Source organism: Danio rerio, chromosome 16 (assembly GCF_052040795.2).
Source record: "Danio rerio strain M-AB ecotype USA chromosome 16, GRCz13ab, whole genome shotgun sequence".
Lineage (NCBI taxonomy): Eukaryota > Metazoa > Chordata > Actinopteri > Cypriniformes > Danionidae > Danio > Danio rerio.
In genome coordinates this window covers 16,722,766-16,750,084 of record NC_141036.1, presented here as the reverse complement: position 1 = coordinate 16,750,084, position 27,319 = coordinate 16,722,766, and the positions used below count along the sequence as shown (strand labels likewise).

The window sequence follows — 27,319 nt, the reverse complement described above, 5'->3', positions numbered from 1 at the left end:
TTTTGCAAGATTAACTCTGATTTAGTCTACTCAGACTTGATTGACCTAACTAAGAACAGCTGATCTGAAACCGAAAACTCTGAATTTTGAATCTTTTGGTAAGTCAACTCAGAGTTCAAGTTTAAACTCCGAGTTGGATGGACCTCCTTACTGAAACAGGTTCCTCATGGATTGTCTATTGACTTTGTTGTGTGTTGCTTTTGTTTGATAGCTTTATGTTTTCCTTCTTTTCATTCATTTTGAGTTTTTTTTTCTGGTTTTCTTTTATTTTTTATGTGTGGTAATGTTTTGTTTGGGTTTTCTTTTGTTGTTTATTTGTTTTGTCTCATATTGGTTTTGTGTTTTGTTTTTGTTTTTTGGCCTGTTTTTCTCTTCATTTATTTTACTTTAGTTTAGTTTAATAACAATTGTATTAAACCAGTTTGAATGGGTGATGTATAAATGATAGATGATTATGAATGAAAGTAATAGATGAAATGAATAACAGATAAATACTGTATCTATTATTGATTTTTCTAAAAAAAAATAAATAAATAAAAAAAAATCTAAATGTTGTCTCATGTCATCTCTTTTATTTTTGCATATATTTTCAGTTTCCATGGGTGTTGTGTGACTACACTTCAGCAGAATTGGATCTGGATGACCCAGCGGTTTTCCGAGATCTGTCCAAACCCATCGGTGTTGTCAACCCTCGCCATGCACAGAACGTCAGGGAGAAGTATGATAGTTTCACTGTCATTTTTGCTCTAATTTTGAAAGTATGTAATGCACAATAACATAATGTTTTTAGTAGTATAATGTTTTGCTTATGCTCTATGTCTTGTTGTTTTTTACATAGGTATGAGAGTTTTGAAGACCCAACAGGCACTATTGATAAGTTCCACTATGGCACACACTACTCTAATGCTGCTGGCGTCATGCACTACATGATCCGCACAGAGCCCTTCACCTCATTGCATATTCAGCTCCAGAGTGGCAAGTAAGTACACACACACCACACCACTGTTCAAATGCTACAAGTTAAGCCCAGGGGTGTTTAAGCCTGCTTCTAAAGGACTACCTTCCTGCTCAAACACACCTAAACCAGCTGATCAAGATCTTCAGGATCACCAGAAATTTCTAGTCAGGCATTTTGGGGCGTTAAAGCTAAAGTCTGCATGATGTTGATCCTTCTGTAGCAGAATTGGACACCCCTTCTTAAGGCTTAAGGGCCTGTTTATTCTGCTTTGTGCAACATTTGTATTTCAGGATTTTCTGTATCAATTTCAGAATCAGATTGTGCATTAATCGCCAAGTGTTTACAAAAACACAAGGAATTGTCTTTACAGGAGTTCAGAGTGCACACCTACATACATATTAACACAAGAGGACAGAAGGACATTTCAATTGGTGAAAAATAATTGACTGTTTTGACTGAAAAAATTGTTGACTGTTTTGACTGCACATGTAAGAAATAAAAACTATTTATTAAAGTATTTACAAGTAAGTAGCTTGATTGGTTAGTGAAGCCAACAGTAGGTTTAATTTAGTGTACACGGTGCTTTTTTGTTCCAAATAGAAATTCAACACAAAAAATTCTTGATAGCCCTTTACATCAACTTTTTATTATCAATCTGGGCTTTTTACAGTTATTCATTGTTAGTTCATATCAGCTTGTTTTATTTAATGATAATATTATATACACAATTTGATTTAGTAATTTATTAATACATTTTAAATGAATGCTGTTTAACATGTTTTTAAAAGTACTAGTTATTATTAGTTTACATTAACTATTATTATAGTTCTAATCATAACAGTAGGAACCTAGTGGTGAGTGTTGAAAGGATACCTATACATATTCCTGTATTGATAAGTCAAACTAGGTTATTATGTCTTTAATATTAAAATGAAGTATGCATAAATTGTAAATAATCTAGATATGTTGTGGCGATATGGATACAAATCTATAGTTGTAACTGATGGCTTCCTTGAGTTATCCAGGTTTCTCTAAATTAAAGTTTCAAATTATTGATGGATTCATTACCTCTGGCAGCTGATAATGTTAAAGTATTATTTATTTGTGTTTTTGGCACTCAATATTATTAGTTTGAAATGATAAGAGATGTTCAAATATAAAAACAATGAAAATGTAATACACTTGAACACTTTTTGTTTTTAGTTAAATGTTTTTAAATTACTTTTAGTTAACAGAAAGACCATTTTAATCATTTTAAAAGACTGTAAATGTTTTAGAAAACAATGTTACATAAATGTAAAAGTTTTACACATTACATAATCAGGTATTATTACCTAATATATATTATTATATAAGTGCAGGTCAGAATAATTTATTGTTTGCTATGAATGAAGAAACATTATTTCATCCACATTTTTTTATTTTAGTTTAACTTAAAATTTATTCTGTGCTGATAAAATCCTTTAAAATGAAACCTTATACACACACACAATAAAAATCATCTTTGACCCAATCAATACAATAATTAACGTCATAATTAAATGGCGTGTTTGTTGTAACCCTCTGTTATTGGCCACTAGGTTGCAGTGTTGTTTGTTAATGGTTTTGTAGGCAATCATGTGCATTGTCATATATCAGGGCTCTTTTTTAATTAGTGATTGTGTGTGTGTGTTTGTGTTTTAGGTTTGACTGTGCTGATAGGCAGTTTCATTCAATAGCAGCAGCATGGCAGGCACGGATGGAGAGTCCAGCAGATGTGAAGGAGCTCATACCAGAATTCTTCTACTTCCCAGAATTCCTGGAGAACATGAACGGTTTGTGTGTTTCTCTGATGGAAATCACACTGGGTCTGGAATGTTTTCAATGAATTTTGAATTATACAATGCCATGTGTGCAGGTTTTGATCTGGGATGCCTGCAAATAAGTCAGGAGAAGGTCAATAATGTGTTGCTTCCACCTTGGGCATCTTCACGGGAAGACTTCATCAGGAAACACCGTAAAGCCTTGGTGAGCAAACCACACAATGACAATACTCACTAACTATGATTCCATACATAGTTGAAAAAAAATGAAATATTGCTTGAATAATTTGTGAATAAATCAAATTTTTAATGTGGGGGTGAGGATCCATCTCAGACAAAAATGAAAGTCGTTGCAACTAGGGAAACCACTCTAGCTCTTTTTTTCTGTAGATAATAGATGAGTTGCATCCTATTTTATTATTTTTATATATGTTTTAGAATATTTAGAATATTATACTTAAAACAATTTGTCAAACAATATACAGTTTATCTTAATAAATAAAATAATTCACTAATCCATATGCACTGAGAATAACAAATTAATTTAATCAGTTCTAAAAGCAGTTCTTTTCCCCAGCCTGTTTCCACACTATTCCCCATCGTTCGACTGTCACTTTACATTAAAATTATTTCATCCTTTTTACGCCTTTTACATATTATATATTCAATTCACCGTTTGTACATTTTTCTTATTATAACACAGGCCCAGAATATGCATGGTACTACAAACAAATTTCACAATACATTCCTCATTTTGTTCTTTTTTATAGTCACCTCTATTCATCAACATATTCCTTTACAAAATATTTTTATTCTACTTTTTGAACTGATTGCTATTTAGACACTGTTAAAATCTTTTCTAGACTATTGCATAATTTCACCCCACATATAGACTTACACAAACTTTTTAAAGTTGTCCTTGTTAAAATATTGTTCTTTTTTTCTATTATATCAATCTTGTCTTTCTACAAAAAATCTTTGTATGCTTTTCAGAAGCTATTTATTCCTAGCCTTAAACAAAACTTGTACCATTTTAAATTGAACTAAATCATTAATCTTAAACTTTAAAAATAAATAATTTTGTATGTTCCTTTTATCTCAGATCTTTTTGTTTGGAAATTGTTGCTTATTTTTTTCAAAATCAGTTAGGTTAAACTTTTTTGATGGCTACTTTGACTCAGACATTGCAAATGGACCTAAACAACATTTGGGAAACATTTAGTGAGAATTGGAAATTGGTTCACTAATTATTCAATGCAGTGTGTTAAGACAAAGTCACAAGATCAATATTAAATTTTTCACTGCATTTTTGTTGTATAACAATATCTCTGCAAATAAAGTATTTCATTTTTCAAATCTTACTTTCTACTTCAAATTTCAGTCTTTTTTTATTTTCTGGTGTATCTCAAAATCATGAACTAAACATTGCATGATTGTACCAGTCCTGATACCTCACAGTCCTAAAGGAAAAAGTTAGAATTAAACAAAGAGGTCAGATTGCAAGAAAGATAATAAAACTCACAATTACAGGAAATAAAGTCACAAGTCTGAAATAAAACAGTCAGAATCCTGAGATGTTTACTCTGAATTCTGAGAACAATGTCAGAGCTGATATATATATATATATAGCAAATAATTGCTATTTAATAAACAAATAATTGTGAGATAAAAAGTCGGAAAGGATAAATTGTGGAATAAAAGCTTGAAACTGCAGAAAAAAATCTGAAATGTAGTACATATATGTATACTATAAATGGATTTTAAAATTCAAGAAGAAACAGCTAATATGTAGCTGCAAATTAACAGCTAAATTCAATTTTTGTCTCCTCAGAATTGCCACTTTGTGTATCACAATTTCAACTTTTAAACTTACATGAATGTTAAATTTAAAATGTGACACACTTACTTGTAAGTACTATAGTCAAAGTTACATAAAAGCCCATAAATTTGCAGCTTTGTGTGGAGCAGAGTTGTAATTCCAAGAAGGAAAAAAACTGAAGGGATTGTTCAACCAAAATGAACTTTCTGTCATCATTTACTCACATTTTACTTGTTTCGTCTGTTGAACATGAAAGAAGAGGTTTTGAAGAAAGCTGACAACCTCTAACCACTGATTTCCATAGTAAGACAAACAAAAACTATGGAATCAGTGGTTAAAGGTTTCCAGCTTTCTTCAAAACCTCTTTAGTGTTCAACCAATGAAAAAGGTGAGGGTGAGTTAATAGTGAGAACAGTTTTATTATTGATTGAATCTTTTATAACTCATTGTGAGGGGGAAAAGTCAGAATTGTGAGCTGTGAACTCAAAATTACTAGAAAAGGGCTGAATCACGAGTTAAAAATCTCAGAATTGTGAATGTGATATATAATATATAATGTAGGCTACCAATGGAGAAAATTTTTTGCCATGGATGATATTGTTATAAATATTCTCTTGTTTTCCACCTAATAAGCACTTTTCTTGTGTATATGTATGTTTAAAGGAGAGTGAACATGTGTCTGCTCACCTGCATGAATGGATCGATCTCATATTCGGATATAAGCAACGGGGACCTGAAGCAGTGGAGGCTCTTAATGTCTTCTACTACTGCACTTATGAGGGTAAGAGACCTCTTATGAGTTCACATTAGCTGTTTCCTGAATGGAAAATATGACTGATTGGTGTGTTTTTTGGCCGTCAGGTGCAGTCGATCTGGATGCCATTGCTAATGAGACTGAGCGCAAAGCCCTGGAAGGCATTATCAGCAACTTTGGCCAAACACCCTGTCAGCTTTTAAAGGTAAGACTTCAGACAGATGTTTCCATCTCTAGTTATCATAAGCCTCATATTACTTGAGCTCCCAAGTCTGGATAGTGATGTTTTATTGGCTTAAGAAGGTCAGAATATCTACTACTACTACTACTACTACTACTAAGCTTTGTTGTCATTTTCTATTTCTTGTTACAGGTACAGATTTCTTGGAACAGATTTCTTTACACTTAGCTTTCAAGTTATCACCACAAAACATGTTTCAGACCTTCAAGACTTTGTGTGCTGATTTTATTGTAATTGATCAGATTTAGGCAATAAAAATGTCCTTTAGACTTGTTAGAGTTTAAAAAAAAATTAATAAAAAAATAAAAATTTAAATCTCACAGTGAGTTTAACCAGTTTTTTTTTATCTAGCTTGCATCTACCAAAAAACAAGTCTTACCAATCTAACAGCTTGGCAAGACTTGCTAATGTGTTAAATTGTGCTAGCAACACATATAACACAATAACATGTTAGCAAGACATTTATCATTCCATTAATTCATGAGCCATAGTGCTAAAACTTGCTTGTAACATGATAACTGTTAGCAAGAAGCAAATTGATTATAGAAACGTTTTGGCCTTGCTAACAATATGTTAAACATGCAATGTGTTAACTAGTGATGACATGCTAATTTAGGGAAGTGTTTAAAAATAACATTAAAATGTGCTAGCAAAAGCTAAACTATGTTAACAATGTGTTAAAAATCCACTCAGTCTGCCAAAGTATGCTACTAACAAGGTAATTCTTACATGTAACATGTTAAACATGCTAACATGTGAATAAATGTTAGCAATGTGATCCATATTAAGAATGTTACCAAAATTACGATCAACATGTTAATTAATTCTAGCATAAAAATGGTATAAAACTAGCCACCTTAATTCATGCTAACAATATGTTTAAATGTCAAAACTTGTCAATTTATACTACAAAAGTGCTAAAAAAATTAATTAAAAACATTAGTTCATGTTAGCAAAAGTGTAGACATGTTAGCAACATGCTAAATAATACTGTTTAATAATTTTATCTCTTTCTTGCTATTTTCATCTTATTTTTTGTGATATTTTTTGTTTTATTTTTGTGGTGGTTTACTTTGTTTTATTGTCAAGTAATTTCTTTGTGCTTTTGTCATTTCTAATAATTCTGATATTCTGATATTTCTGATATGTCATTTCCATCTTTCGGATGAGAAGTAAAACCGAGGTCCTGGCTCTCTGTGGTCATTAAAAATCCCATGCCACCTCTTTTAAGGAGTAGGGGTGTAACCCCGGTGTCCTGGCCAAAATCTCTCCATCGGCCCTTACCTTGGCCATCCCCATCCACCGAATTGGCTCTATCACTGTCACTTTATTCAACCAATAGCTGGTGTGTGGTGAACGCACTGGCAACGTTGTCCTGTGGCTTCCGTCACATCATCCAAGTGGATGCTGCACACTGGTGGTGGTGTAGAGAGACCTCCCTCATGATTGTGAAGCACTTTGGATTTTTTTATACATAAATACGCATTACAGTATATTATATTACATTACATATTTGTTTTTCATGAAACCGTTATAGTTTTATATGGATTTCCAGTGAACAATCTACAGTATTGTAGATAATATAGCCTCAATGAACTCTCTTTGTATTATCCAGGAGCCTCATCCTCCACGTATGTCAGCAGAGAACGCATTTAGGCGTGCGGCCCGTCTTGACATACTGCCACCAAACCTCTTTGATCAGCTCAGTAAACTCAGATCTTTCAAGGAGGTAAATCTACGTTTCTCAATATTTTTATTTGAATTGTATAATGAACAGTGTATCTGTAATGGTTTGATGTATGAAGTTTCTCTGTGAATGAGTTTGTGATCTGTTTTGCAATGAGTTTTGATGTTTTTCTTGTAGGTGGTGAGTGATGGCTTGGCATTAGTGCAAGCTGTGGTGCCCAGAAATCAAACCCGCTCCTTCATCATCCCAGGCTCTGACATACTGGTAGGATTATTTAACGGATGGATTCTCTTGTGTATTGCTTGAGAGGGATCAAAAACAAGCACATAGTCCTGGATTTGTATTGTGTAAACAAATGCTAATACAGTGGCTTTAAAGAGATGTAAAATTTGGACCATAGGCTCATTTTATGCCATGTTTAAAATAATACAATAATTTAAAATTTAAAAACAATGAGTTGACAATATTATACAAATGCACTCACACATTGTATAATGATGCCGTATTTATCATAACACTTTCTATAGAATGCTCAATAATTTGACGCGATAACATAATGAGATTTTACAGTGTTTTAAAAAGCATTTTATTAGAATAGCAATATTTGGGTTGTTTCATTTGGGGGGCGACGCGGTGGCGCAGTAGGTAGTGCTGTTGCCTCACAGCAAGAAGGTCGCCGGTTTGAGGATCGGCTGGGGCAGTTAGCGTTTCTGTGTGTAGTTTGCATGTTCTTCCCTCTTTCGCGTGGGTTTCCTCCGGGTGCTCTAGTTTCCCCCACAGTCCAAAGTTATGCAGTATAGAGTAATTGGGTAGGCTAAATTGTCCGTAGTGTATGAGTATGAATGAGTGTGTATGGATGATTTCCTGTGATGGGTTGCAGCTGTAAGGGCATCTGCTGCGTAAAATATATGCTGGATAAGTTGACGGTTCATTTTGCTGTGGTGATCCCAGATTAATAAAGGGACTAAGCCGAAAAGAAAATGTATGAATGAATGTTTCATTGTAAATCAGTAATCCTAGTACAACTGCCTTGAAGCAAAATTTATTAACCTTTTAACTGCTTCCTTTATCTAATGGTTAACCATATTTTGACTGTTTTAAATAATGACTGTTAAGCAGGTCGCACACCAGAAGCGGCGCTTGGGCAAAATTTTGGTTGTTGTTGGTGGGGCAGTTAAAGGATTAAGAAAGCATTGTAAAAGTAAAATGGAACTGAATTAAATATTAATATTTATGCATTCATGTAGAATGTGACTCAGTTTAAAAAAATAATTACAGTAATTTTAAGTAATTTTATTTTTCTTTTTTTTCTTTTTTTCATTAAGTGTCTGTCATCACAGTGGCAATGTTAAGGTTTTACATTTAAAGTATAGTTTTTGAGCAATTATAAACAACATTTGCCCTGTAAATGTTTGATTGTAATGACTTAAAAGATAATATAATTTTTTCCATCTTTTATCAATAGCAAGGTTTTGTTAAAGATCACTGTTTTTTTACTTAAAATGTACATATGCATTTATTGAAAAGTTTAAATGAAGTTATTAATCTCCTTCAAAGAAAGTAAATAATGCTTTTAACATGTTAAGCAATGTCAATTCATGTTAGCGTTGTGATCCATATTACAAACGATACAAAATTCATGCTAGCAAACTGTGAAACATGCCAGCAGCAATTATGCTAAAACATTAACTGCAACAGCTAAAAATATGTTGTGTTAAAAAAGGAAATCAACATTTAAATTAATGTTTGCATCTTGTTAAAACATGCAAGCATCGTCACCTTGGAATTATATCTGCGTTCTGAGTGATTTTGAGATAATTAGCTTAAAAGTTTTTGCATTCCATATAGCAAACATAACATTTTTTTTATATAAAGTCCTAAAATGCAAACAACTTATTAAAAAAAAACATCCAATAATGTAAATAAGTTGTCATTTAATAAGAATATGTCAATAACTCAATTTTAAAAAAATGTCAGATAGAACCTTACAATTCTAAGGTGATGACATGATAAAAATGCTAGCAACTTTAATTAATGCTAAAAACAAGAAAATGAAACGTGAGAAAATCCATGCTAGCAAAGTGTAAACCATATTTAAAAAAAAGACTTCAGTCTTCAGTATTACATGTTCCTTCTGAAATGTATTTCATTTTAATTATCAATTTAGTAAATTAATTGATGTATAACAAGTTTAAAAGAAAAACAATTGAAATGTCTTTAATCTCACTATACATTCATTCTTACTCCAAGCATCGTTTTTATATTGAAGTTGATATTTAGTCGCATTAATTTTTCTTTCGCTGAATATCATTTTTAATAATCAATAATGGCCATTATAAAAGTATAACGTACTCTAAGTTTATACATTATAGGAAATAAAGTCAAGCAATCAGTCAATATACAGAATGTACATGGTTACATTAATTATTAACTAATTGCGCTCAGCCGAAACACGTTACCTGAGAAAAAAAATAGATTCAAAAGACCAAAGTCGGGGAATATATCGTTAGACAGAGACAACAAGATGAATAAAATATCACATTTAACAAACATAATGAGATTAGATCTAGCGGGAGATGCTTGACGCGGATTGTTTTCATTCTAAAACGCCGTTTTAAAACTAAAACGCACTAGTCTAAACGAGGCCTAAGGGCCTGTTTACACCTGTGGTGTAGATGTCAGGCCTTGAGTGTATTTTAAATGGTTCTTGTGCTGTTTTGCTAAGGTGACAGTGAGTGCTAATGGAATGATAGGCACTCATAGCTGGCTGCCCTACGACAAGAACATAGCCAATTACTTCACCTTCACCAGAGACCCTTCTGTCAGCAACCCAAAGTAAGTGTGAACATGCACATATACTTTTTTTTGTTGTTGAAACAGATGACATAACTATCCACAGTGATGTCATATTATTTTAAAAGCCAAGAGGCTCTGTTTTGGCAGAAAATAGTTTTTTTATGGCGACAACATTGATTTTTGGACAAATAATCAAAAGCTTTATAGCAGCATATAAACAGCAGCTCTTTGACATTAAGCTCTGGTGGTTTGGCTGAATGTTTTTCAGTCGAAACTGCGTCCTTTGTAGTAAAAGCTCATTTGTTTTGCCAAGCCATTCTAGTTATTTATGAGCGGTCTGCTTACATGTGTCGCCTCTGATGCTTGAACACAGCATTCATCTATTTCAAAATGTTCTCCTGCTGTTCTTGCCTGCACGTTTGTTGGTACTAACCTTTTGTTTGATCTGTTTTTAGGACCCAGCGGTTCCTCAGCGGGCCGTTCTCCCCAGGGGTGGAGATGGGGTCCCAGGTGCTGGTGGTGTCCAGTGACGGCCGTCTGCTGTTCAGCGGGGGGCACTGGGACTGCAGCCTGAGGGTCACTATGTTAGGCAAGGCCAAGCTGGTAGGCAGGATCTGCCGGCACATAGGTGAGAAAAGACTCTGAGCTACACACACATACTCAAAATAGTGTTGAGATGCCAGTTGTAGGCTTTGGAATGAGCTTGATGGAGTTGTTGAAATTTATCCTAAATAAACTGATCTGTGGTCAGTCAGTAAACAGCTCTTCAGATGGATGGTGAAAATTGCATTCGCTTTATTAGGTACAACCTGCTTTACTGGATTGCTTTAAATGGATAGTTTACTAGCGATGTAATGAAATGAAAATTCTTGTCCGAAACTGACATTTCTGGGTGCACTTGGCTTAAAACTGAAACAACTCTTTTTATATATAATTATTTACTATTTTGGTTAGTCACTTTATTACATTTTTAAAGACTTATAATTTTAACTCAAAAACTTTATTTACTTTTCTAATTTAGTGGAATTTACTTTGAAAAAATAATAAAGTGTTATTGACAGTGAAGTTATTGACATATTTTCCTCAGTTTTTCTCTTTAGGTCAAAAACAAAAACAGACATTTCCAGCCAATAATTTTCAGCGGCCCAAAATTTGTTGCATCCCCTTTAAATGAAAAAAGTCAATCAAAAAATGTTAGGTCTTATGGCCCACTCATAAACAACTTTTTTTTTTAATAATGTATTTAATAAATTTTTAAGCAATACGGAACAAACAAGTGAACAGAACATGGAGGGAAAGAAAAAACATGTATTAAAAAAAGGGGGGCGTTAATAAAAGTAGCGATATTGGATATTCATGCACCACAAACCTTCACAAGATCTGACCTTGTTAAATCATCCCTCTGATGATTATGGAGGTTATGTTTAAACCCATATGTAACAAAAATGGATCCCACCTCTCATGGAATAAAACATCTTTGCCATGTGAGACACAAGTTAAGTCGTCCAGTGGTACATATTCAAGTATTACCCTGTGCCATAAAGACTTTGTAGGAGTTTTGTCCGTTATCCAGTTCAGGAGAATACGTTTTCTTGCACAAAATGTCAGGAACTTACAAAGTGTTTTTTTTTATGTTTGTCCATATTAATCTAGTCGAATATCTGCTTAGGGTCACAACCAATTTTAATAGATAAAATTCCATTAATTTCTTGTTCAATCATGGCCCAGAACTTTTGAATTTCCCTGCAAAGCCAAAAACAGTGAACAAGGTCTCCTTCCTCAGTTTTACATTTCAGACACATTGGTGACAACTCCTCTTTAAACTTGTGCCTCCGTGAGGGAGAGATGTGAGCTTGATGTAGAAAATTCAGTTGCATTGCTTTTACTCTGTTACATACACTTAGGGACATTGCATTTTTTCAGGCTTCTTGGAAATTTGTGATTTGATTTGTATATCATTTGATTTGTATATCCTTTCCCATGTCTCTTTCAAGGAGCCCGTATTTAAAGAGACAAAATCCTTAAGGACTTTGTAGAAACAGCTTGTGGAATTGTCCCTGTATGAAAAAAAGTTGTCTTTCCACAACTGAATTGTCCTGATTTTCGAGTCTTGTAGTGTCTTTTTTTCACAAAGTCTCTTAGTTGCAAGTAGAGAAAAAAATCTTGTTGCGGAATATTATATTTATTGGTCAGTTTGTCAAAAGATATTAAAATATTTCCATCAAACAATTCATGTAATGTGGTGAGACCTTTTTGTAACCAGACTTTGAACTGTGGGTCTTCAGTTCCATAAATAACTATTTTAAAAAATTTAAATATAACTGAAATAATCATCATTATGATATTTTTTCCCCAAAATAGAGCAATTAGATGTAGCCATTACAAGATGTGTGCACTTTGTTATTTAAGCAGATGGCCATGGTCAGCAGCAGTGTTGGGGAAAGTTACTTTTGAAAGTAATGCATTTCAATATTGAGTTACTCCACAAAAAAGTAACTAGTTTTGTTATTTATTTACTTTTTATGGTAAGTAATACGTCATGTTACTTATAAGTTAGTTTTGCGTTACTTTTTACTACCTGGCTGAAGCTTGGTCTCTTTCAGAACCTTTTCTTTCTTTATTTATTTATTTTTTTAAATAGAGAAGCTCTGCAATTATAAACACGCTCTATAACCTGCACCTACATTTATATTTTTAACTGAGAACTTTCTGACCCCAGAGCTATACTGTATATGCCGTATATATATACAGATTAAGTGTTTGCCACTTTTGTTCTATTTGTAATATCATTGACACAATCCCCTTTTCCTTTTCTTTGATGTGTTCAAAATAATGTACTCATTCTGTCAATGACTGCGTGATTCATTGTGACTACTTTAATTTTAATTCAACTAGATATTTTTGTAAACTAATTAAAATAAAAGTAAGTCATTACATTTTTTTAAAAGTAACTCAAATATTATTAGTTAGTTTTTAAAAGTTATATGTTACTTTACTCGTTACTTGGAAAAGCAATATTATTACGTAGCTCGCGTTGTAATGCGTCACCTCCAACACTTGTCAGCAGTAATACTCAGATAGACAGGCAATGCTACACTAGGACTTTTGCTGCTTGTTCAAGCTACTTGCATAAAATGAGTTGAAACAACACAATCTTTAATTATTGGGGGGGACAACATAATTGTTTTATGGTCAAGCCACCCAAACTTAACTTAAAAACCAAATTAACTTATTCAATTTGTGTTAAAACAACATGAAGAAAATGTGTGGAATGCAGCATTGCTGGTACTAAGGGTACTGTGCTAGAATGATATTCCTCAAACAGCATACCCGCAGCAGCATCCTAAACAATGAAATAAGGCAAAGTAGATCTACTGAACTTTTTCATGTTGTTCCTGCCAAACTCTGACCAAACCAACAAGAAACCAAACATGCAGCCGAAATCAAAACTCATCAGACAAGACGACCATTTCACAATGTCCCTCTGTCACGTTTTAGTGAGCCTTGATATTAGCCAGAAGTAGAACAGGTGTATTTAATATAGTGGCTAGTAAACATATAATCAGATTAAGTCTTGATGTGCACTTTTGTGGGTTACAGATGTGGTCACCTGCCTGGCTTTGGATCTGTGTGGAATCTACCTCATCTCTGGCTCACGGGACACCACCTGCATGGTCTGGCAGGTCCTACAGCAGGTTTGTTATCCCAAAATACATGTGCTTTTATATAATATAATAAATACCAAAAGACAATGAGGATTCATCCATTTAATCCCAGTGATGACTGTCTTTTTTGTAATGGAAAATCTTAAAGTGCTGTTGTTGGCATTGGGCAAGTAATTCTTTGTTTAAATAAAAAATTTGAAATGTTTTAATGTCACATAACCAGGGGTTCGTTTCCGAAAACCATTGTTAGCCAACTAAGGTTGCAAGTTCCGTCATTACAAACATAGTTTGTTGATTTGGTGTTATCAAATCCATCGTTCCAATAAACATTCACAAACTTGTACACTTGCAACTACACCTCTGGAGCTGTAGTTAGAAACATAGTTCCTGGCCATGTTCTATTTGGCGTTATCCCCCCTATTTGTTTAGAACATTCTGAAATTTAAACTTGGAATTGAAAAAAAAAAAAATTAAAGTCATCTCTCTGAGGTATTAGGTTTTAGCGATCTTCGTGTTTACAATTGCACTCCCTTCGCAGTGCACTTTGAAAACATTCATGTCATTTTGAAAACAGTCGTGGCTTTTGACGAAAGCTATTGGTGACCTATTATTTAAAAGCGGAATTTATGTTGTGTCTTTAAACTTGTGAAAGCAAAAAACATAGCATATGTTTATGCTTTTAATTTATAGTAGGCTATTTATCAAGTATCTGAACTGTATTTGACATAGTCCTGTTGGTTAGAACATTTCTGTAGTGGTTTCCATGTGTCAAATTGTAAAAGTAGACTATTCAATAAATAAATAAACAATATCTTACTTAATAATAATAATAATAATAATAATAATAATAATCATTATTATCATCATTATCATCATCATTATTATTACTAATGTTATTATTAAAGTATGTTTTTTTATTTCCTAATAAATAATACATATTAAATTTCATTTCTTAATAAATCGCCTCATTGTTTGTTTATTTATATGATTTATATATTAGATTAGAGTATGTGTAAGTTTTTGTATGATTTATATGTAATATTCTCAAAAATATTGGTAGAGGAAACATAGGCTCTATGTGTGCCATTTACTTATATTTTAATTAATATGAAAAGCGAGTGCATGTTTTTACCAAAACTAATATTGGATTTTTTTAATGCGTGTTCATGTAAAACCATATCATTTGCACAAAAAAATGATAGTGTTCTTTTCTAAAGAAGTTGTTACTTCACCCTGTTTAGAGCATCATTATGGGCGTTTTACGTTATAACTAGCGTGGTTCAAACGATGGATCTGGGACAGAGAAACTACGGGTATTGGGAAACACTCGTCACTACATCGTTCTTTACTCAAACGATGCATTGTACTATGATAGTTCAGCCACGAGTTACATCATTGTTTGGGAAACGCACACCAGATCAGTTTGCTGTTTCCTGCTTGTACATCTCAAAGATATGGGGTAGACATTTGTTAGCGGTTACCACTGTGAATGGTTAGTTAGTAGTGCAATTGTTATAAATAATAACTGAAAGCAATTGAAATTGAAAATAGCTAGGTTTGGTGTACTCAAAATCTGTACACTACATTTAACCCATTTAAGTAAGCACACACAGAAGTGAACTCACTCACACACACACACACACACACACACACACCAGTGCAGTTCTGACTGCCAATCAGTCAGTATTGTGGCATGGTATAAAACCTGAATTAACCTACGTAATACCAAAGAAAGCTTGATGTTTGTATGTTAGATAGGTCTAAGGAATAATATGTATTTTGCAAGGGAAAAAAATTAAGTATGATTAGGATTAGAAGTATGTGTTAATAGATATCAATTAAATAATTGAATTCAAATTAAATTGAATAGACATGAAATAAGATGTACATTACAGGAAAAAAAAAAAACAGACGTTATATCTACATTATATAAACAGTCTATATTTTATTAGAATATTTAAACTGTGCACTGCTGATAGATAAAGAAAACATCCAAACATATATATATTTTTTTGTCACCATTTAGGGTTAGTTTTTTATTTTAATTCTTGCTTTTTTTTCAAGAAATTGAAGTGACGTAGTAATGTACAATGTATAAAGTTACAAATGATGTTTCTATTAAATAAAAGGTATTATTTTTAACTTTCTTTTCACCAATGAAGCTTGTAAAAAGCTTGGTAAAAAAATGTTTTAGTAAATTATTCAGCAAAATATTGTGCATTATGAAATTTTCAACATAAAAATCGAATATTTCTTGATCAAAGAAGGATCGTGTGACACTAAAGGTGGCAGTAATAATGCGAAAAATTCAGCTGTGATGACACAGAAAAAATTTACATTTTCAAATATACTCCAATTGAAATTCTTTAATTTAAATGAAAATATTTTAATATTTACTGTATTTTTTTGCACCTTATATTTCAAATATTTTCAATTTTGAAAGGTTGATTATACAACACAAATGTCTGAACTAAAAAATACAGATGAATATAAAACTATTTAATCGACTATGAATATATGATCTTTCTTCCACCAGGGTGGTTTCTCCAGCGGCTTGTCTCCACGGCCCATTCAGGTGCTCTGTGGGCATGATCAGGAGGTCACGTGTGTGGCCATCAGCACTGAGTTAGATATGGCCATCTCTGGGTCGAAGGTCAGTCTAAATCAGATCAATCAGAGTTGAGCTTTATTGCATTACTGTCAGGGATGATGGGTTTTCTCTTCCACTCAGGATGGCACAGTGATCGTGCACAGTGTTCGTCGTGGGCAGTACCTGTGGACATTAAGACCACCGTGTGAGAACTGTGTTTCAGCTCCTGTGGCACAGCTGGAGGTCGGCATGGAAGGCCACATAGTGATGCAGACTGTATTGGAGGGCCGCTCTGCTGGAAAGGTGCTGATTGACTTTAGAAAGTTAAAGAGAGAATAATGCTGTAAACTGTCGGCACAGATCACAACTTTATGCCTCTTTATTACTGCATTTAAGCAATTCAGGGTGTCTGCGGGGTCTTAAAAAGTATTCAAAGTTGATCAATCAATTTAGAGACGTTTACGGCCCTTAACCCTTGTGTTTAATCCACTCTATGGAGATTTTGAGTCTTCATTTGGCCACAACTTTCTCTGCGTTTCAGCAAATTGAAGGATTTTTGGTGACAAATCTTGTTTTCACATATATTATAGGAAAATTCTTTGAAAAGTCAGCAATACACTCTGTAAATTTACTACTCTTTTGTTATGTTAGTGACTGTTTTTACCTCATTGACTTCCATTATAATGACATTTTTTGATTTCAAAGCCATGACACCATATAATAGGGGTGTAACGGATCACGGTTAACCTGTGATCTATATGGATCACAACCCACAGTTCAGAATGCATGCAACCCGCGGATTAATAAAGTTTTTTTTTTAACTTGTAGGTTAATCCAACATTTATAACAACTGCAGAGAGATCGCTAGGGCTAAACAAAATTCGTGGAATTATTTTGCTATTTTGTGAAAAATCAGCGGTTTATGCAAAATGATTTTAGGAGTATCATAACTAAAAACTTAATATATGAAATAAAAATAATAGCTTTTTAACTTTTATTTAATGTTTACAATGCAAATCCAATTAGATCCACTTATTTGGTAAACAAAGCAAGTCTCTCATATAATATGTCTACTAACAGACAGAAAATATTACTTTACAAACTGTACTGTAAATAAATCAATTGCACAATTTCATATTAGTCAATAACATTACTGAAATTAATTAAAAAACTGAATAAATATAAATTTACACAAGTAAACACATCGACTCAATGATGGGCTAAAGATATGTAGATTTCTATGTGTGCAATTTCCTTGTGGGCCTTGAGATCGCTTCCCACGTCCTTCAAATCATTTGTATAAAACCATTTTGGCTTTCTTGTAAAATATAACGATGATAGAAAAAATGATGGACCTAAATGCTTTCTTGGGGTAATATTTAATGGTGTTTCATATCACTTCTTTGGAGCCTAATGCATTCAGTGTAAAGCTGGACAAGTAAGCATTAAAAGATTGTGATCTCAATTCAAAGTCGCACAACATGAAAAATAAATGATAATGATCAGCATATTTTTAATTATCCTTTAAAGCAATGCATTCAAATCTGTGTTTGATTGAGAAAGATTCAGTTTTTGCACTTTTTCATTTAGTTGCAAACATTTAAATAAAGGTGCAGTAGGTGATCTGCCAAAATGCTAACCGCTAGGCATATTATCTTTGTACGGCGGGGAGGGACCATGATTCAAAGCCACGCCTCCTGAAATTGCAAATGTGCGCACCGCGTCACAACATCAGACGACCCACTAGTTCACGTCATTCGCCAGTTAGTTAGTGTTTCGTCCAGGAATTACATTTATTACTAAGCCACACTCACATGCTATTTCAGAGCGAATATTTAGAGTAGCATGGTAAACAGTATAGAAAGGCTGTCATTGTTCAAAAATGAACCAATGCAAATATAAAAGTAACTTCAGCTCAATACAGCAGGTTAGGCGGAATAGCGCTATTTACTGATGTTTTGTTGTTAAGCTAAATAAGAATATTGGTAAAATATAGGAGCATAAGCCATTCATAACACAACACAATCCAACATAAGCTTAGCCTGACTAAAAAAGTTTTAAAACAGAACATCACCCAACAGTAAAACTTCCATCAGATGACTTGAACAGTCATCCTTCCTCCAGCATGCAAAAGTAACTCCAATATTGATTCTGGATTTTCAAAAGTTTCAATTCAGCATTTGTATTCACCGCGTCTGTGATTGTCTCGTGTGTGGATATATATATATATAATGTAATATAACTAAGTTCTTACCAAATCTTGTGACACACATCTAAGTCTCTAAATATTTTACAACCAGACTATCACCTTTGACAACACAGAGTTTAGCTAGTTGTAATATACAAGGTTTTTCTGGAAAAGTGGTGGTTTTGAATGTACAAAGTTTTCACCCAAAAATCACAATATTGATTTCTTTTTTATTCCTTATTTTAATATTTCACCCAAAAACCATAATATGGATGTTTTTTTATGATCTGTTTGTAGGAGAGGTATGCTCTGCATGTGTATTCTGTGAATGGCACTCTGCTAGCATCTGAGACCTTGGATGAGAAGATTTCAGCTTTGTACTTGGTGCCTGACTACCTCATCGTGGGCACACAACAGGGAAACCTCCACATTCGAGACTTGTACAGGTAAGACTAAAACAAATTTCTTTTAAACCCACAATATTATGCAAAGGTTTTTTAAAGAAATGTCATCTACATCCCATCAAACAATCCTTCAAAAAAAGCTATCAAAAGGTCCACAAGATATAAAGTTGTTTTCGGTAATGACATTGACACAATTTTTTTAAAAAGGCACCTATTTTTAGTCTTTGTACAAGATGTAAGATAATGCTTTGTTGTCTGTAAAGTTTTGTGTCTGTGAAAGAATGTGTCTGTGTAGTTGTAACTCAAAATACCCATCAGAACATTTATTATAGCCTCCAGAATCTGCCCATTTTTGGTGTCTGAATACATTGTAGCTGTTGTTGTAGTCTGTGGCCTTAAATCCAAATGAGCTGCTTCTCTCTGCCCACGCCCCACATTTGTGTCTGCATCTCCTGTGTTACATCAGATAAACAGTACAGTGACAGAGACAGACTCAGATGAAGCTGAAATACAGCTCATTAGTAAAAAAAAAAAATACCATGAAAGTGTATTTTATATATTTGTGGTCTAATTTATTCAAGACTTTCTGAAATGATGAGTCACACAAATGCCATTTGCAGTACACACACACACACACACACACACACACACACACACACAAATATTAGTGTTTACAGAGTCCATGGGGCTGTGGTGATTATAGGAGTTAAGAATTAGTGATTTTACTGTCTTTATTACAAACATGCTCTGTTCTAAAAACGTTTTAAACTTGTAAACCCTATTTAAGTTATAAAACATATTTTGCACACATGGCGCCTGTCAATCAATTTGGTGGGCGGGGAAACCGCACTCCTCCATCACATGGCGGTGGGGCTTCAAAATCACTGGCATTTGCATTCTATTTTAACATCAGGAAATTGTTAAAAAGAGACTTGTTGAGTTTATATCACTCTAATATAACACCATACCTACTCACAAATCTGTCCACACAGCTTACAATAGTTAATTTTCATCATAGGTGCCTTTTAAAGCAGCTTCAAAATTGTGTAGTATCTATGGCGAGTATTTTCAGGTTTTATAGAGCAGTTGTTGAAAGTGTGCTGACTTAATAATAGTGTGGTTTGGCAGCTCCTCGGTTCAACAAAAGAGTCAAATTCGTAGGATAATGCGAACTACCTCAAAAATGATAGGCCACAATCTAACTTCTGTAGATGGTCTTTATGTCTCACGTTAGCAAAAAAATGGTTTGATAATACTTAGAGATGCCACACACCTAGCTAGACATCTTTTCACACCTTTACCCCCAGGCCGACGACGATTTAGAGGTATCAAAACTGAAAAACTGCACCTATTATAGGATGGTTTGGGTTTTAAACACTTCTATTTAACTCTTTATAATGATCGGAATAATTTATGCATTTAAGTTTGTGTGTACAAATGCGTCCAGACAATTCCAGACAATTATGCCTTTTGGCAATAAATCAAATAAATAAAGGATTTAATACAGAAAAAAACAACTAAATGTGTACAATTAATTCTGATTAAAAATCTTTTTATCTTTTGATTATTTGAAATAAAACCGCAGTCTCTCATAATTTGGGAACACGTTGCAATAAGGTTATGTTAGGCAACACATTTACTAACGTAAACAAACAATGAACAATACATTTAATACAGTATTTGTGTGTGTTCTTTTGCACTAAATTCCAAAAGTGGGGAAATGATGTTATTTATTACTTGATTGTTCAAGCTACTTTACTTAAGTGCTCTGTTTGTTAACAGAGATGTTGAATGTTAAAATAAGGTGAATTAAATTTAAAAATAAGGAACATCCTCGATCTGCTTCTTCGCTCTTTTTTATTCTTTTTCATGTAGAAGTATCTGATCGTGTTTCAGTATCAGTAGATACTCAAAATCAAATGACTTGGACTCGGATTCGAGGGCAAAAAACCTCATTGGGACATCCCTTGTTTGAACTATGTTTAATAAATGCTGTGCAGGTATCTTTCAAGCTTAGTTCATGTTAGTATACATTAACTAATGTAACCTTATCGTAAAGTGTGACCCATAATTTTAGCATATTTTGGTCAAATAATTGTCTATTGGTCCACAAATGTGGAGACTTTCAAAAACATAAAACAAAAAAGCTCACCAAGCTGAAACATTTGAACGGTTTTCCTGTCGTACAGCTGCTGAGAATGGAATGTTCTGGTTAATCATATTATTACTATTATTGTAATTGTATTCAATTTAAGCATTCTTAAAAAATCCTTTGTGTCATCACAGTAAACCTCAAGCAGCTGTGTCCATGTTTACATATCTCATTCCCACGTCTCTTTCTTTATGTGTGTGTGTGTTTGGTGTGCAGCTTGAATTTGGCCGTGGCTCCTTTGGCCCTGAAGGTCCCAGTACGCTGTGTGTCCGTCACAAAAGAGAGCAGTCATATTCTGGTGGGTCTGGAGGATGGCAAACTCATCGTGGTGGGAGCAGGAAAACCAGAGGAGGTGAGTGTGTACATGCATGCTTAGGCCTTTAAGCCAATAATCTCATACTGACTGAAATAAAATGCATACTGCTCATTAAAGGGGTGACAGATGAAACTTCTGTGCAACTGCAGTGTTAGAAGTTCAGAATAACGGCAAGTTAAACTATCCAAATGATTTACTAGCAGGGCCGGCGCTTCCATAGAGGCGACCTAGGCGGCCGCCTAGGGCGGCAGAATAGAGAGGGCGGCGTCCCCGAAAATACCCTCGCCACCCGCGCCCTCATCTGCGTCTAGGGTGGCAGAATAGAGAGAGCGGGGTCCCCGAAACTATCCTCGCCACCCGCGCCCACAATTATATCCGCGTCTAGGGGGGCAGAATATAGAGAGCGGCGTCCCCGAAACTACCCTCGCCACCCGCGCCTCAGTTATATCCGCATCAAGCGCGGCAGAATAGAGAGGGTGGCGTCCCCTAAAGTACCCTCGCCACCCGCGCCTCAGTTATAGCTGCGTCTAGGGCGGCAGAATAGGCCAATTATCATCAGCATTTATGACCAGGACAAATCTAAAGTCTGTTCAAGTCCACCATGCCAAGTCTATACAAAATTTTGCATTTTAACCAGGACCTACACAAAGCCTATTGCTGTTTTACCACATGTTTGAGAATAACAATAATAATAGCCCACTCATATTAACCTATATTTTACATCTACAGAATCATGAGAAAATCGTGATCTTTATTTTTTTTTTATTTTTAGATCTTTCATTTTAGCCAGAATCGTGCAGCTCTACTAGTAGCCAAGTTCTAAATTACAACTAATGTATTTAATAGGTGCCAGTATCTCATATATTATGTATTATGTAATTTATAAAGGCACGTTACACATTGTGATCGGAAGGTTGCAGATTCAAGTCTCGGCACTGCAGGGATTGTAGGTGGTGTAAATGAATGATCAGCCATTCTCACCACCCTCAAAGGTAGTCCCTTGAGCAAGGCAACAAACCCACTGCCTGCCTGGAGCTCAGACGTGCACATACGCTGTAGTGCACATGATGTGTGTTTCCAGTGGTGTAGTGTGGACGGAGAGCTGTTCAGAAACGCTGGGTGAAATGCCAGTGTGGACGCGGATCTTTTTCAGTCTAAAATGCGTTTTAAAACTAAAACTTATTAGTGTAAACAGGGCCTGAGGTGGTTAGCACTAGGGATGTCCAGATCTGACCATTGTGAACTGAAATGGGACCTGATCACATGGTTTTAGACTTGATTGGAATCGTACGATACATCCCAATCAGGACTCAAATATATGTATATTCTCATTATTTTTGACACATCTATAGTTATGTGGTGGCACAGTGTTAGACCTCTTTCTTGACTTCACACAGAAACAGCAACGCTTGCAGCACTTTGTTGCAGAGCCGCTATTGGTTAAATCCCAGCAAAGTAGAGCACAGAAGCAGCTTGAAGTGGAAAGCATGAGTATATCTGCTGTCAATAGGTATTATAAAGTTGATGACGACAACATTGCCATAGCAAACTGTGAGAAATGTAAACTTGGAATTGCCTGCCGAATATTTTAAGCTGAGGTGCTGATTGTTTTTATATTAGATATTTTTTTTCATATTTACTGTTGCCCTAAATTCCAAAAGTGAAGAATTAATGTTATTTACTACTTGACTGTTCAAGATACCTCATAGAAGTGTTCTGCTTGTAAACAGAGTAGTTGAATGTTAAAATAAGGTGAATTAAATAAAAAATCTGGAACATCCTGGATCTGTTTCATTGCACTTCTTTATTCTTTTTTTGTGTACTCTAGAATTTTCTGATCAGGTTTCGGTATTGGTAGATACTCAAAATCAAATGATTTAGACTCAGACTCGAGGGCAAAAAAGAAGCCTGATCGGGACATCCCTAGTTAGCACTGTCACCTCACAGCAAGAAGGTTGCTGGTTCAAGTTCCGGCTGGGCTAGTTGGCATTTCTGTGTGGAGTTTGCATGTTTTCCGTATGTTGGAGTGGGTTTCCACCCCAGTCCAAAGGCATGCGCTATAAGTGAATTGGGTAAGCTAAAATGTCCCTAGTGTATGAGTGTGTATGGGTGTTTCCCAAAACTGGATTGCAGTTGGAAGGCCATCCACTGCATAAAACATGCTGAATAGTTGGCGGTTCATTCAGCTGTGTCGACCTGAAATAGAGACTAAGCCAGGGGTCGGCAACCCAAAATGTTGAAAGAGCCATATTGGACCACAAAAAACAAAGAAACAAATATATCTGGAGCCGCAAAAAATGTAAAGCCTTATATAAGCCTTATAATGAAGGAAACACATGCTGTATGTATCTATATTAGCTATATTAGCCTACTATAAAAATGACTAAGTTGGCTAAAAATACATAATAAGCCTTCATGATTAAATAGCCACTGAAATCAGGTGGTAGGTGTTTATTTGCACAGCCTCTGGTCTTTCAGTGGTATTAATTTTATCATTTCTTCTTGCGGCCCATCAGAGTTCACATACCTGCGCGTTGAATATCGGTCACATCACAGGCAATTGAGTATGCGGGGACTGAATTAATGTCCTTGGTTTGCTGATCGGTGATATTACCTGCCATTTTAATAGCCCTTTCCTTACTGTCGTAGCGGAGAGAGGTATGTCTTTAATTTTTTGTTTTATCTTGGTTTTGTTTTTGAAGTCTGCAAATAGGTGTTCTAATATGTTGATGAATGACTCCTTTATGTAGTCACCATCTGTGAACGGTTTTCCGTGCTTTATTATCCCCCGGTTTGTTTACAACAGCCACCTGCCTGGTATCCCGCCCTGCTGATAGAAACGTGTGTCGCAGGCTATGACGCAAATCTTCACTGGCAGAAATGTTGAAATTAAATATTAATTCTACACACTTTTACAGCATTTGAAAATGTTAAAATGTTTGTCCTTCTATAGAATCATAATATCATTAATATCATATTAAAACAAAAAAATATATTAACCTCCCCCATCTTTTTCCATTTTCAAACATTTTTTAAAAAGCTCCAGGGAGCCACAAGGGCAGCGTTAAAGAGCCGCATGCGGTTGCTGACCCCTGGACTAAGCGGAAGGAAAATGAATGAATGAACTTCATAAAATATGATGACAGACATTCAAAGTTTAATTCTGAAGTCTCAATAGAAGTTTTGAGTGTAAATGTAAAATAAAAACTCGCCTCTCCTTTCTCTAACACTAAATTCACTGAGCACAAACAGTTTCTCTGTATAATTAACTCTTTTTGTTTGTATTGCCTTTTCTTGATGAATCTCTCAAAGCCACCTTTATTGTAAGTCGCTTTGTAAGAAAAAAAAGGATCTACAAATTGACTAAATTAAATGTAAAAAGGATCTGACTAAAATTCTGTTCAGAACAGTTTTTATCTGGGCAGTCAGAAAAAACGGTTCAGTTCTATTAGAGTTCTGCTAATTCCAGTGTGAAAGGTTAAAACAGCTTATATGCTGGTTAAATACAGCATGTTTGTCCTCCTTCAGGTGCGGTCAGGCCAGTTCTCCCGCCGACTGTGGGGCTCCACACGCAGAATCTCCCAGGTGTCTTCAGGAGAGACCGAGTACAACCCTGTAGAGGCCCCTGCTAAATGAGCCCTCTGTGCCTTCAGCAGGACCTGTGCTTTGACAGGAGAGGAAAAACATCAGCCTGCCATCCTCAAACTGAGCTCGGGAACAAGAGAGAGCATCAAGGGAACACACGCTGTGCACTTTTAACGTAAAGGGAAGAGACGATGCTATGGTGTATACTGCTTTTAACAAACAAACATTCCAAAGATTTTTGATCAGCGTTTTGGGCTAAAGCAGTTTGCTCTGTCCTGTGAATCACACAGACTTCATTTGCTGTCACTGAGTGACAAAGCATCACCACTGGAGTTGTTTTATATTGTAGGAGACCTTTCTATTGTGATCTGCTGATGCCGGTCAGCTCTGCAACACTGGTACTCCGGCTGACACTTGAAAACCTTCGTATGTTAAGTTTACCAAGCTGGATTTTTCCACAGGCACCAACAGAGAAGTTTGGGCTCTCTCTGTGTCTGTATGTGTGGGTGTGGGTGTTTGTATTGCTTTGTGTACCGCAATAATTAATGTGACGCCTAAATTGGAGCAAGATCCTTTGACTCTTGTGTTGTAAAGCGCTTTGAGACTTAATTCAGTACCTCTGGTGCCTTAAAACAGGTAAACAATGGAAACGGCCATAATTGTGATTTATTATTATGTCAGATATGTTAAAGGGATAGTTCACCTTAAAATGATTTTTTTGTAACCACTATATACAGACGTGGACAAAATTGTTGGTGCCCCTGCATTGAAGAAACAACTGAAACCTAAAATAGTAGTTATTAATAAAAAATGACATAAAATAAAATGTTAAAATCTGTTAGTACTTTGACCAAGATAAAATTAAAGGGTATTTTGTCCATGTCTGTGTATACATATATAAAAAAACATAAAGAGACAACTTGAAAATTCTTATTTTCTTAGTATTTATGATAAATTGTCACCATTTCTGGTTTATTCTGTAAATTACTAATGGCTCTACTTCCAGATTTAAAAAAGGCTGTTATTTAGTGTTTCTTTTGGGCATGTTTAGATCCATTTTACCAAAACACTTTTCTTATACTGTTTTAGGAACAATACTAATGCTTTTAACTTCAAAATATATTAGTTATATTAATAATTAAGTAAAATAATCCTGCTTTCCACACTGTAAACAAAATGTTGACAAAAAGTCAAGACAACAAGTATTTTTATGTTGCTCTAACTTATTTCTTTTTCACTTAATTTTCTTTTAAGTTATACATTAAGTTTAACTTAATGTATTTTTTCCGTTTGATTGATGTAAGTTGAGGTGAATAAAAAAAGTTAATTTGATTCAACAAAAAAAAAATAATAATTTAAATGATGAAATTAAAAAGCAAGATTTTTTGGTAACACTTTAGAACAGAGATGCCCAAACTAGGGTCCACCGGCCAAAGCTGGTAACCTTTGATTTGGCCTGCCATGCCATCTAAGAAGAGAGAGAATGTTTCAATCAAATGGTGTAAATTAATCATATTCATTTTAAATGTACATAGTCATCCGACAGTGCAGAGAATTTGATGAGATCAAGTCAAAGGCAGATTCTGCTTGACTAGTGTATTCAACATTGAGCTTCACTGTGTTATAAATGGGATTGTTTATGTTTTATTGCAAAACGTTATTATTAAAAAGGTATAATGCAATAGATAATACAATTTAAAGTAATGTTTCTATTTATTTTGTAATATTGTTTATTAATGTAATATAGTCTGGTATATTTACCTTCGGCCCACAGTGTCACAATCACCAGCAATCTAGAGTTCATAGATCGCTGGAGAACATTCACATTTAAAAGAACTACAATTACGCCAGGATGGACTACAAGTCCTGTCATGCAACACACACCTGCTCCAGGTCTCCATTGATTACACTCACACAGCTGAAGCTGCTCAAAGACTGATTAGTTAGACTATTTACACAGCACAAAAACAAACAAGGCGAGAGTCAAAAACATGGCAAGACAAGACAAGGCAATGAAATGCGTTGTAATGTTCACAATCAGTAAAACAAGACTCCAACTACAAGATACCGCCAACTACTCAGTAGGTACTGCATTTGAATTTAAACATACTACTTGGCCATTAGAAAAGTAAGTTCTATACAGTATGAATGTAAAAAGTATGAATGGAATTCGGACAGACTATATCCGCAATTTTGTCATTGTCACGTGACCTACCTGTGTCAGTTTCGTCGCTTTACTCCCATTCATGAATTCTTTCACGGGGCATCATGGGGTAGCGCAGCTTGCATAGGATGCGCACTTCAGAATCTCGTCGGAAATAATAAATCATCTTGGTACTTCTCGTATACTGATTTTCAAATT

At 34.7% G+C, this 27,319-nt stretch overlaps 1 protein-coding gene across 8 annotated transcripts in view; it reads left to right on the top strand.

Annotated features, from left to right (window-relative positions):
* Nucleotides 1-26,651, top strand: part of nbeal2 (neurobeachin-like 2) — a 167,817-nt gene extending 141,166 nt beyond the window's left edge. For all 8 annotated transcript variants that reach the window (XM_087284946.1, XM_087284943.1, NM_001442819.1 and 5 more), the window contains 16 exon segments: nt 594-718; nt 839-979; nt 2,642-2,772; nt 2,856-2,965; nt 5,243-5,360; nt 5,441-5,538; nt 7,190-7,303; nt 7,439-7,525; nt 9,987-10,096; nt 10,513-10,685; nt 13,658-13,752; nt 16,259-16,375; nt 16,454-16,615; nt 18,798-18,946; nt 21,273-21,408; nt 24,901-26,651. In XM_087284946.1, coding sequence (XP_087141072.1) covers nt 594-718; nt 839-979; nt 2,642-2,772; nt 2,856-2,965; nt 5,243-5,360; nt 5,441-5,538; nt 7,190-7,303; nt 7,439-7,525; nt 9,987-10,096; nt 10,513-10,685; nt 13,658-13,752; nt 16,259-16,375; nt 16,454-16,615; nt 18,798-18,946; nt 21,273-21,408; nt 24,901-25,008 — 1,974 coding nt within the window. In that variant the 3' untranslated portion in view covers nt 25,009-26,651.
* The last annotated feature ends 668 nt before the right edge of the window (nt 26,652-27,319 follow it).